The 12,436-nt window shown below is 35.4% G+C and overlaps 1 protein-coding gene across 6 annotated transcripts in view; it reads right to left on the bottom strand.

The window, feature by feature from the left end:
- LOC136024834 (carbohydrate sulfotransferase 11-like) overlaps nt 1-12,436 on the bottom strand; it is a 64,081-nt gene that overhangs the window by 42,211 nt on the left and 9,434 nt on the right. For all 6 annotated transcript variants that reach the window (XM_065700322.1, XM_065700321.1, XM_065700323.1 and 3 more), the window contains exon 2: nt 8,765-8,877. In XM_065700322.1, the coding sequence (XP_065556394.1) occupies nt 8,765-8,855 (91 nt within the window). In that variant the 5' untranslated portion in view covers nt 8,856-8,877. The remainder of the gene's footprint in view (nt 1-8,764; nt 8,878-12,436) is intronic.

Genomic DNA, 12,436 nt, shown 5'->3' with positions numbered 1-12,436 from the left:
GACCCTTAAGGTCCTAGCCAGCGGTGCTGATCTCCGTTTCTTGGCCCTTCAGCCAGGAAGTGCAATGGGAAATTAGCAAACCTACTGAAGTATGAACGATTTTTTTTTGTTATATTTTACTTCGTCAAAGTCCTCCGAAAAGGGTAGCATACAGAATGTGGGGAAAGGCGGGCTGTATCCAGGTTTTTTTTTCAGAGGATGGAATTAAAAATGAAACTTTCAAAAATGCGTCAAAATTTGTTTATATGCATTTCCGTTATGTTTTTACGATTTCTATAAAATTTCGAAGGGGGGGGAGGGGTTTAAACCCCCTAGCCCCCCTGGATAAGGCCTCAGGGGAGAGGTAAATGAACTGAAACGATATGCAAGAAGATGCTGGTTGAAGCCCAATTTTGCGATAACTATCCCTGCTTATGAAGTACCAGTTCTACGAGATATGTGAATTAGGCGTTGGCAGGCGTAAGAAAAAGTTGAACCAATTGGAAGGTTCAAATACGGAATATTTTAATGACGGAACCAAAGAGGAACCAAGGGTCACACACGGAGGAGGGAAAACACTTTCACTAAAGTGGAAACAAGGAACTCAAACTTTCTAGCATTAAATTTGATACCAAGCTTCAGATATTCACTTTGTAGACTTCTAAGAATTTCAGGGAGTCCTACAATAATTTTGACTGACGTTACGGGTATTATTGGCGCATGAAATAAAAGAGGAAATGATGCTATTAGAAAATTATTTGGGAAAAACTTTCCGAAAAGGGAGTTTTCCAAAGAAAAGTAAAGACCATATTAAACTTAAGATCAGAAGAAATAAAAACCAATAATAACTCAAACTCAAAACAACCAGAAAATACTATTAAGAAATAAATGAAACCCAAAACGAGCAGAAATTAAATAAGCAATCATAGCAAAAAACATACAACAGGCACTAATATAAGTGAATAAATAAATCCAAAACAAGTAAAGCTTAAACTGAATATACAAATCAAGCTTAAAAGAACAAAAAACTTCTATTACCGAATTATAAATGAAACCTAAAACGAACATAAATTAAATAGACAATCATAGCAAATAAAGATACAATAGGTAGTAATAAAAATGAATAAATAATTTTGAAAACGAGTAAAACTCAAATTGAATAAGTCAGTTAAGCATGAAACGAACAAAAATCACTACAAACAAGAGTTTGGGTACTGCCTCCTTCCCTAACTGTATAAGTCTAAAACCTACTGCGTCATTGGTGCTTTACTGGAAACTATATGTGTCTTGAACAGTCTTGATAAGGACAAATAAAATCTAACTGAACATTTGATATCTAATGATATTAATTTCTGTAAGCCCATCAGTTCAAGATTTTATTTTAGTGTCATTTTTATTTTCATTTTCAATGCTGTAAAAACTGGAGAAGAAAATACTTGTAATATAAATTCGCTTCCAGAGAAGCACCAATGACACAGTAGCCCTTAGACTTTCAAAATTAGGCCAAGGGGCAGTATTTAAACTCTTGATTGTAGTGAAACTATAATTGTAAAAAAAACTAAAAAAAAAGCTAAAAAAACTAAAAACTGAAAAAGAAAAAAAAAGAAAAAAAGGAAAAAACTGAAAAATAAAGGAGAAAAATAAAACTAAAACAAATAAAAATGAAAATAAAAAAAAAACTAAAAAAGGTAAATGTATTCAAGTCGAAGTGGATGAGTTGATAAAGCGTTATGTTCCAGGTTATAGGTCCGAGAGGTTCCAAGTTCGAACCTTGGCTTTAGTATTAATACAAACGAAGAAAAAAAAAATTAAAAAAGCTAAAAACTACAAAAAAAACTAAAACTAAAAAAAATTAAAAAAAAAATAAAAAAAAACTAAAAAAGGTAAAAACTACAAAAACAAGAGCTAACAGCTCATATGGCACTTGTGACGAGGCGAGAAGAGTTAAGAGCCAAGAGATCATATGGTATGAGCTCTAACAAAATTCTAAGAATCAATAGATTGATTTAAAAAGGAAAATAAGAGGCTTAATACCGGTCAAGATTTAAAATAAGAGCTCTGAGTCACAAGTCCTTCTAAATATCAAAATTCATTAAGATCCTATCACCCACTCGTAATTTATAAATACCTAATTTTTTCTAATTTTTCCTCTCCCTTTTGCTCCCCAGATGGTCGAATCTGGGAAAACGACTTTATCAAGTCAAATTGTGCAGCTCCCTGACACGCCTACCAATTTTCATCGCCCTAGCACGTCCAGTAGCACCGAACTCGCCAAATCACTGAACCCCTCCCCCCAACTCCCCCAAAGAGAGCGAATCCAGTACGATTCTGTCAAACACGTATCAAGGACATATGTTTATTCTATCCACCAAGCTTCATCCCGATTTCTACACTCCAAGTGTTTTTCCAAGATTTCCCCCTCCAAATCCCCACAATGTCAAAAGATCTGGTCGGGATTTGAAATAAGAGCTCTGAGACATGAATTCCTTCTAAAAATCAAATTTCATTACGATCCGATCATCTATTCGTAAGACATAAATACTCCAATTTTCATGTTTTCCAAGAATTCCGGTTCCCCCCTCCAACTCCCCCGAATGTCACAGGATCTGGTCAGAATTTGAAATTAGAACTTTAAAGCACAAGATCCTTCTAAATATCAAATTTCATTAAGATCTGGTCACCCTTTCGTAAGTTACAAATACCTCAATTTTCAAAATTACCCCCCCCCCCCAATTCCACCAAAGAGAGCAGATCCGGTCCAGTTATGTCAGTCACGTATCTTAGACAGGTTTCTATTCTTCCCATCCAGTTTCATCCTGATCTCACCGCTTTAAGTATTTTCTAACATTTCCGGTCCCCCCAACTGCCCCCCCCCCCATTTACGCTTGATCCGGTTGAGATTTAAAATAAGATATCGGAGTTACGAGGTCCTTCTAAATATGAAGTTTCATGAAGATCCGATCACTCCTTCGTAAGTTAAAAATACGTCATTTTTCTTATTTTTCAAAATTCCCCCCCCCCCGCAATTGAGCGGATCCGTTCTAATTATGTAAATCACGTATGAAAGACTTCTGCTTATTTTTCCAACCAAGTTTCATCCCAATCCCTCAGATCTAAGCGTTTCCCATCATTTTAGGTCTCCCCACCCCAAAATTCCCCCAATGTCACCAGATCCGGTCAGGATTTAAAATAAGAGCTTTGAGACACGATATCCTTCTAAAAATCAAATTTCATGGAGATCCAATCACCCGTTAGTAAGGTAAAAATACCTCATTTTTTCTAATTTTTCAGAATTAACCCCCCCCCCCCAACTACCCCAAAGAGAGCGGATCCGTTGTGGTTATGTCAATCATTTATCTAGGACTCGTGTTTTTTTTCCACCAAGTTTCATCCCGACCCCTCCACTCTAAGTATTTTCCAATTTTTAGGTTTCTCCTTCCCAACTTCCCCCCCCCCAATGTCACCAGATGCGGTCGGGTTCAAAATAAGAGCTCTGAGCCACGATATCCTTCTAAATATCAAATTTCATTGAGATCCGATCACCCGTTCGTAAGTTAAAAATACCTCTTTTTTTTTCAGAAATACCCCCCCCCCAACTACCCAAAAGAGAGCGGATCCGTTCCGTTTATGTCAATCATCTATCTAGGACTTGTGTTTGTTTTTCCCACCATGTTTCATCCCGATCCCTCCACTCTAAGTGTTTTCCAAGTTTTAGGTTTCCCCCTCCCAACTCCCCGTTCATCACCAGATCCGGTCGGGATTTAAAATAAGAGCTCTAAGACACGATATCCTTCTAAACATCAAATTCCATTGAGATCCGATCACCCGTTCGTAAGTTGAAAATACCTCATTTTTCTAATTTTTAAGAATTACTCCCCCCCCCAACTACCCCAAAGAGAGCAAATCAGTTCCGATTATGTCAATCATGTATCTGGGACTTGCGCTTATTTTTCCCATCAAGTTTCATCCCGATCCCTCTACTCTAAGTGTTTTCCAAAATTTTAGGTTTCCCCCCTCCAACTCCCCCCAATGTCATCAGACCCAGCCGGGATTTAAAATAAGAGCTCTGAGACACAATATAATTCCAAACATCAAATTTCATTAAGATCCAATCACCCGCTGATAAGTTAAAAATACTTCATTTTTTCTATTTTTGGCGAATTAACCGGGCCCCCACTCCCCCCCCAGATGGTCAAATCGGGAAAACGACTATTTCTAATTTAATCTGGTCCGGTCCCTGATACGCTTGCCAAATTTCATCGTCCAAGCTTACCTGGAAGTGCCTAAAGTAGCAAAACCGGGACCGGCAGACCGACAGACAGACAGACCGACAGAATTGGCGACGGCTATATGTCACTTGGTTAATACCAAGTGCCATAAAAACTAAAAATAAAAAAGAAAAAAACTAAAAAAGCTAAAAAAAAAGGTAAAAACCAAAAAAAAACTAAAAAGAAAAAAAGGAAAAAACAAAAAATTTATTTCCTAAAAAAACTAAAAAAGCTAAAAAACTAAAAAAAAAAACTAAAAAAGGTGGGGGGGCTTGAGGGGGGCGAAGCGCCCCCACCAACTAGGTGTTGGGGTGGCGCGAAGCGCCACCCCAACAGCTAGTTTTTTATGTTTATTTTCAATGTTGTAATAAGTAAAAAAAGAAAATATTCGTCTCATAAATCCTTTTCATTAATATTTTATATTTTACACTGTTTACAGAATTCTAAAAACTAGCATTACTGAAAGTACAAAACCGAGGCAGCAAAACAAAGTAACTTTTAGTATACAGTTATATTTCTCTAAACAAAACTAGCACTCAGTTTTCAGGATAGCTCTATTTTTTAGGATTCTCAATAGATTAATAAATATTTAAAGTCACTTTGTGCGTCTTTTTCAAAATTATTCATCGGTATCTTTGAAAAAATTGTCATTAAAAATGCAATTATTTTCTTGAAGATGAACATAGATAAATGATATTTTATTCACAAGGTATTTTGGTTTTTGTTTTCAAATGATGTTTTTTAATGTTCACCTCCTAAGGAAGGTGGGACCCTGTAGTAACCTGCTACGCCCCGCAGAAAACTGTTTAGACCTAACTAACTGTGCAACGCTAACATGTTATACTAGCCCTAAACATGTATTTTGTACTTAATCTAAGTCCAGCAAAAACACCAGTAGTAATGTGAAATTCCGTCTACTTGTGGTCAAGGTTTTCAACCTTCAGGGTTCACTATTTCAAACAGTTCGTGGTAACGAACTGTAGTAAGGAGCGACCCGGCTCAATCTAAAAAATTGAATTTTGATATCAATAGCTACGTCAAAAGAATCGTATTTTAATGCTGATTTTAAATATATAAGTTTCATCAAGTTTAGTGTTACCCATCAAAAGTTACGAGCCTGAGAAAATTTGCCTTATTTAGGAAAATAGGGGGAAACACCCCCTAAAAGTCGTAGGATCTTAACGAAAATGACACCATCAGATTCAGCGTATCAGAGAACCCTACTGTAGAAGTTTCAAGTTCCTATCTACAAAAATGTGGAATTTTGTATTTTTTGCCAGAAGACAAATCACGGGTGCGTGTTTATTTGTTTGTTTTTTTTTTTTTTTTTTTTTTTTTTTCTTTTCCCCAGGGGTCATCATATCGACCAAGTGGTCCTAGAATGTCGCAAGAGGACTCATTCTAACGGAAATGAAAAGTTCTAGTGCCCTTTTTAAGTAACCAAAAAAATTGGAGGCCATCTAGGCCCCCTCCCACGCTCATTTTTTTCCGAAAGTCAACGGATCAAAATTTTGATATTGCCATTTTGTTCAACATAGTCGAAAACCATAATAACTATGTCTTTGGGGATGACTTACTCCCCCACAATCCCTGGGGGAGGGGCTGCAAGTTACAAATTTTGACCAGTGTTTACATATAGTAATGGTTATTGGGAAGTGTACAGACGTTTTCAGGTGGATTTTATTTTGTTTGGGGGTGGGGCTGAGGAGAGGAGGCTATGTTAGAGGATCTTTCCTTGGAGGAATCTGTCATGGGGAAAGAAAAATTCAATGACAAGGGCGCAGGATTCTCTAGCATTACTATAAGAAAACAATGAAAAATAAACATGAAACGTTTCTTCAAATGAAAGGAAGAAGTAGCATTGAAACTTAAAATGAACAGAGATTATTACCCATATGAGGGGTTCTAAAAATACTTTAGCATAAAGAGCGAGGTATTTAGGAGGATATAAATACCTTGCTCTTTATGCTAAAGTATTTTTAGTAATTTCAACTATTTATTCTACGGCATTTCTGATTCAGGGGTCATTCTTCAAGAATTGGGACAAAACTTAGGATTTAGTGTAAAGAGCTAGGTATTAACGAGGGTACAAACCCCCTCGTATACATAATAAAAATATAAGGTTATGAAAGTTTGTTACGTAAGTTAATTCTTAAGTTACGTATATTTTTTACTAATAAAAACGTTCGTTAAAAACTAAAAGTTCTAGTTGCCTTTTTAAGTAACCGAAAAATTGGAGGGCAACTAGGCCTCCTTCTCCACCCCTTATTTCTCAATATCGTCTGATCAAAACTAAGAGAAAGCCATTTAGCCAAAAAAAGAATTAATATACAAATTTCATTTTAATAATTTATGTGCGGAGAGCCAAAACCAAACATGCATTAATTCAAAAACGTTCAGAAATTAAATAAAAAAAAACTAATTTTTTTAGCTGAAAGTAAGGAGCGACATTAAAACTTAAAACGAACAAAAATTAATCCGTATATGAAATGAGTTGTCCCCTCCGCAATCCCTCGCTTTTTACGCTAAAGTTTGAGTCTTTGCCACAATTCTACTTTTTAAAACAATTAAAAGCTTTAGCGTAAAGAGCGAGGGATTGCGGAGGGGACAACTCATTTCATATACGGATTAATTTTTGTTCGTTTTAAGTTTTAATGTCGCTCCTTACTTTCAGCTAAAAAAATTAGTTTTTTTTATTTAATTCAAATTAATGGCAACAGGATACGGTAAAACGAGCCCGTTTTCTAATAGAGGCTTTAAAACTTCCTATTTAGAGTTCTAAGCAGTGATAAACGATTTAGTCCTCTTTGGAAAAATGAATTCGCAGTGACATAAAATTGTACCCCCCACTTTCAAAAAGGAAAATAGGCCAATATTCATTTTACAGCAGGGTGTGGAAGCCATGGAATGACCTTACACCTAAAACATTTCTAACAGATGACATACATAGATTCAAAACAAGACTGGCAGAAACAAATTTTCAAAGTAAATCATTTTTAAATAATTTATAGTATTATTTGTCAGTGTTTGTTGTAGTTGTTATTTTCATTGATTTGTATGTATTATGTTGTCAGTATTGTCATAAATTATATTTATTATGTTTATTGCGACAAGCTTAAAAGCTTACCGTATTTGGTATTAATAAATAAATAAATAAATAAAACGTCAGAAAGTACAAATTAACAGAGTTTTTTCCAGATAGGGGGGGAGCTCCTCAAAACATTCTGTCTAGGTATTCAGACCATAAAGGCTGACTGGCTATCTTAGAATTCCCATTATCCGGAATTTTAACTCTCTTTGAGTAAAAATTGATATTTTGTGGTGCATAAAACGTCAATGAAAACGTCAATGAAAAATTGCACAAAACGTCAGTCTGCTGGAGCATAATCTCGTTTTCACTGGAAAAGGGAACTAGATGTTACGATTTACTTACAAATTAGCCCTCTGCCAAACATTCCATGACCCATCACTCGATAAAATTACCCTTGGGAAAAAAAGAAGGATTAATAAAAAAAAAGCAAAAAAATGATCTTTCTTGAAATGATCTTCCTTTAAAATGATGGGGTTTGAGTTGCATGGAGATTAAGCCAAACAGGGGTTGAGTTGAATGGGGATGAGTTTAACAGGGATTATGTTAAACGCGGATTAGGTTCAGCTCAATGGGTTGAGCTGAACGGAGTTGGGTTAAACAGACGTGAAGTTAAATGGAAACCCAGTAATATATCTTCCTATGAATTTTATCAGCTGCTTAGAGTGACTTGGTCAAATTATTCTGAACTTATTATTCTGAATTTTCGACTGAACTTATCATTTATAGCTATAATTTCCGGTTTAAGGATCCAAAAGCTTGAAAAACATGAATTTAAAGCCGCAGAACCGTTGATGATTGAGTGGGGGAGGGACTTTCACGGGGAACCGAGTTCCTCCAATATATGAAAACCCTACAAAAGATTGCAAAATGAGATTATTAAGGAAGGACGAGTGGATGCCAATGTAACTTGCCACTCGTTTAACTCAACCTCTTTCAACTCAACCCATTTAAATCAGCCCTCACTTTCATTCAAATCAACTCCTATTCATCTCGAACCCCGTTTATCTTAATCCGCGCTTAATTTAACTCAATAAAGTAAAAGGGTTTGAGTTTAAGGGGTGTAGAGTTGAATGGGGTTTAGCTGGACTCGGATTGAGTAAAATGGGTTGAGCTAAATGGAGTTGAGTTAAATGGGTACTGATTTACAACCCAAATGTGCCTCCTTAGTTCTTGCCTGATCAACATATAACTTATTTTGTGTTCAATGGCCATCAACTACAACACTACTGTTTCAAGATTTGTCCCCCCTCTCTATCTAGTAAATTTCATCATCCAGAACTTTACAACATAAAAAAAAAATTGTAGGCAAATGACCGCAAGAAAGTATATCCCATTATGCATATCCTCTATTTGGACAAAAAAAAGCCCAAGATTGTAGATATTTAATTTATTCTAATGCTTTTGGTTCCAAAAGTAAACAACTTACTTGCAGCATTCCCAATTACCATTGCATACATATAAGTTCCTAGTAATAGTCCAATGGCTGTTACCGTAGCCTTTTTAGCTATATGGTTCATTTTTCGTTTTTTGCCAGGATTCCTGAAAGCATTAAGAACAATTAACAAGAACCAATAACTGATAAGAGCAATTAACGTTTAACAAAAAAAATATTACAGTAATTTTAAGTCATGGGCAGCAGCGCAATCTATATTTATAATTAAATAAAAAAAACAAGTTTTTTAGCTGAAAGTAAGGAGCGACATAAAAACTTAAAACGAATAGAAATTACTGCGTATATGAAAGGGGCTTTTCCTCATCAACGCTTCGCTCTTTACGCTAAAGTTTGACTCTTTCTCTCAATTCTTCTTTTTAAAACAGTAAAAAACTTTAGCGTAAAGAGCGGGGCGTTGATGAGGAAGCAGCCTCTTTCATATACGAAGTAATTTCAGTTCGTTTTAAGTTTTAATGTCGCTCCTTACTTTCAGTTAAAAAAAACTTGTTTTTTTATTTAATTTCTGAACGTTTTTGAATCAATGCATGTTTTGATTTTGGCTCTCCGCAGAGGAATAATTAAAACGAAATTTGTATATTTTTTTTTTTTTGGCTAAATGGCTTTCTCATAATTTTGATCGAATGATTTTAAGAAAAAAAAAGCGGGAGAGGAAGCCTAGTTGCCCTCTGATTTTTTGGTTAATTAAAAAGGCAACTAGAACTTTTAATCTTTTACGCATCTTTATATTAGTAAAAGATTTACGTAACTTATAAATTAGCTTACGTAAAGAACTTTTGTATTCTATTTTTTTTATTAAATATATGAGGGGGTTCGCCCCCTCGTCAGTACCTCGCTCTTTACACTAAAGCTTAAATTTTGTCCCAATTCATTAAGAATGACCGCTGAATCACAAAAGCCGTAGAATAAATAGCTAAAATTACTAAAAATACTTTAGCGTAAAGAGCGAGGTATTAGGAGGAGGTGAGCCCCTCATATGGGTAATAATTTCTGTTTGTTTTAAGTTTTAATGCTGTTCCTTACTTCCAGCTGAAAATACTTTTTCATATTTATTTTTTCATTGTTTTTTTTTCAAATAATGCTAGTAAATCCTGCGCTCCCTTCATGGAAATTTTCTTCCCCCATGACAAATTCTCGATGGAAAGTTCCCCCAACATATCCCCCTCTTCTCAACCCCTCCCCCAACCAAAGAATCCTCCTGAAAACGCCTGTACACTTCCCAATAACCATTACTATGTGTAAGCACTGGTCAAAGTTTGTAACTTGTTGCCCCTCCCATGGGGACTTTGGGGGAGTAAGTCGTCCCCAAAGACATAGTTATAAGGTTTTTCGACTATGCCGAATAAAATGCCTATCTCAGAATTTTGATCCGTTGACTTTGGGAAAATAATTAGCGTGGGAGGAGGCCTAGGTGCCCTCCAATTTTTCGGTCACTTAAAAAGGGCACTAGAACTTTTCATTTCCGTTAGAACGAGCCCTTTCGCAACATTCTAGAACAACTGGGTCGATACGATCACCCCTGGGAAAAAAAAACAAAAACAAAAAAACAAACAAACAAATAAACACGCATCCGCGATCTGCCTTCTGGCGAAAAATACAAAATTCCACATTTTTGTAGATAGGAGCTTGAAACTTCTACAGTAGGGTTCTCTGATACGCTGAATCTGATGGTGTGATTTTCGTTAAGATCTCATGACTTTTAGGGAGTTTTCCCCCTATTTTCGCGAATAAGGCAAATTCTATGACTTTTTGGGGGTGTTTCTCCCTATTTTCTAAAATAACGCAAAATTTCTCAGGCTCGTAACTTTTGATGTGTAAAACTAAACTTGATGAAACTTATATATTTAAAATCAGCATTAAAATGCGATTCTTTTGATGTAGCTATTAGTATCAAAATTTCATTTTCTAGAGTTATCGTTACTATTCAGCCGGGTCGCTCCTTACAACAGTTCGTTACCACGAACTGTTTGATTGCGAGTATGTTTGAATCCTCAATCCTTGTTGAAGTGTCAGAAGATATTATCATATTCGTAATGTCTACTCTACTATCCGTACCATGTTTTTATTTCAGTCATTTCCTAGCTCATATAATGCGTACATAATACTATTATTATTTTATTATCATATTACTTATCACTCTATTCTATATTTATAATTTATTTTATTTTAAATAATAATTACAAGCTTTACATAGAGGAAAACCAGCAGCAAAATTCAGGCTTGGAAGGGCAAAATAGCCAGGAATAACAAGAGGGAGGGGGGCTGGTTCATTTAAAACTTAATTCCTTCCCTCTCAGTTTTTCTTCCCTCCCAGAACCTATTAATTTGCCATGTTCACCTACTAGAATGACAGCACAGCTGACCGAGCCGATCAAACAGTTCATGGTAACGAATTGTAAGTAACCACCGACCTGAGTTACAGGTAATGGAAACACTATAACCGAATTTCATAATAATATATGCATCATAAGAATTACTTTTTATAGTGTTATCAAACGTAAAAGAATGGGTCCAAAGAATCAGATTTCTATGGTGATCTCAAACATAAAAAAAAAATCATCAAAACAAAAGCAACCCATCAAAAGCTATGATCCTGATTAAAAATTTACTGGTTTTTGAAGGAGAAAATACCCTCAAGGAGGCAAGCGAAAAACTTGACGAAAATCTTGACGAAAAACTCACAATCAAATTCAGCACATCAGTGAACCAAGCTGTTGTGGTTTTAAGCTCCTATTTGTTTCTTTTCCAGAATGATGATCACGCATTCGTATTTACTTATTTTTCCCCTGGGATTATCATAATGAAACAATAATCCAATAAAATTTGGAGAGACGGATCATTCGAATGGACATTAAATTTCTAGTGTCCTTTTTAGGTAATAATAAAGATTGTGCAACAGCAAAGCAGCGTAAGTTGCTATCAGTGGAAACTTCTGAGATAGCCAATCAATTAAAAATTTTTAAGAAATTGCATTTTGAACATCCCAATTTCAATACCACTTAGTTCATCAAAGACAAAGATGCAACCTCTCTTCCGTTTTTTTCAAAACCTTAACTCCAAAAAATAACATTCAATCCAACAATATTGAAACAGCCATTTTGTTCAAAGTAATCAAAAGATCCAATAAAGATGTCTTCGCATATGACAAGACCTCCGAAGAGCCTGAGGCAAGGGCCGTAATAATCCAAATTGGTATTTTTCTTTAAAACAATCCATGCCTAGGTTGTGAAAATAGTATATCTGTAACTTCTCATTATCAGTTATTGGTTTTAAAGTGAATATTCTCAGGAATGATAAACAATATAAAGCTTGATCCTTCTTGGACCATTGAGGGGGATATTCAACTAGATTAAAAAATTTTTAGTACATCCAGGTTGTCAAAATCGTGTATCTGCAGTATCGCAGGAACGGCTAAGGATATCAAGTTGAAACTGTGAGGGGATGCTGAATGGGGTCTCAAAGAAGAAAAATAAACACTATTGGTTGCAAGGTTGTAAAAAAAAACCCTTTCCCGCACCTTACTACGCATACACTGACGTAAAATCCAAGGCTAAAAAGTTTAAAGAGTCAGAAATAGAGAGAGCTTAGTGAAGCCTGTGATATATTTTTATTTTCTTATTCCATTTTCATTCAAATGTGTTCTTTTTC

The sequence above is a fragment of the Artemia franciscana genome, chromosome 3, assembly GCF_032884065.1.
Source record: "Artemia franciscana chromosome 3, ASM3288406v1, whole genome shotgun sequence".
Taxonomy (NCBI): domain Eukaryota; kingdom Metazoa; phylum Arthropoda; class Branchiopoda; order Anostraca; family Artemiidae; genus Artemia; species Artemia franciscana.
The sequence above is the reverse complement of the archived record's forward strand: the minus strand, read 5'-3'. Positions and strand labels throughout refer to the sequence as shown.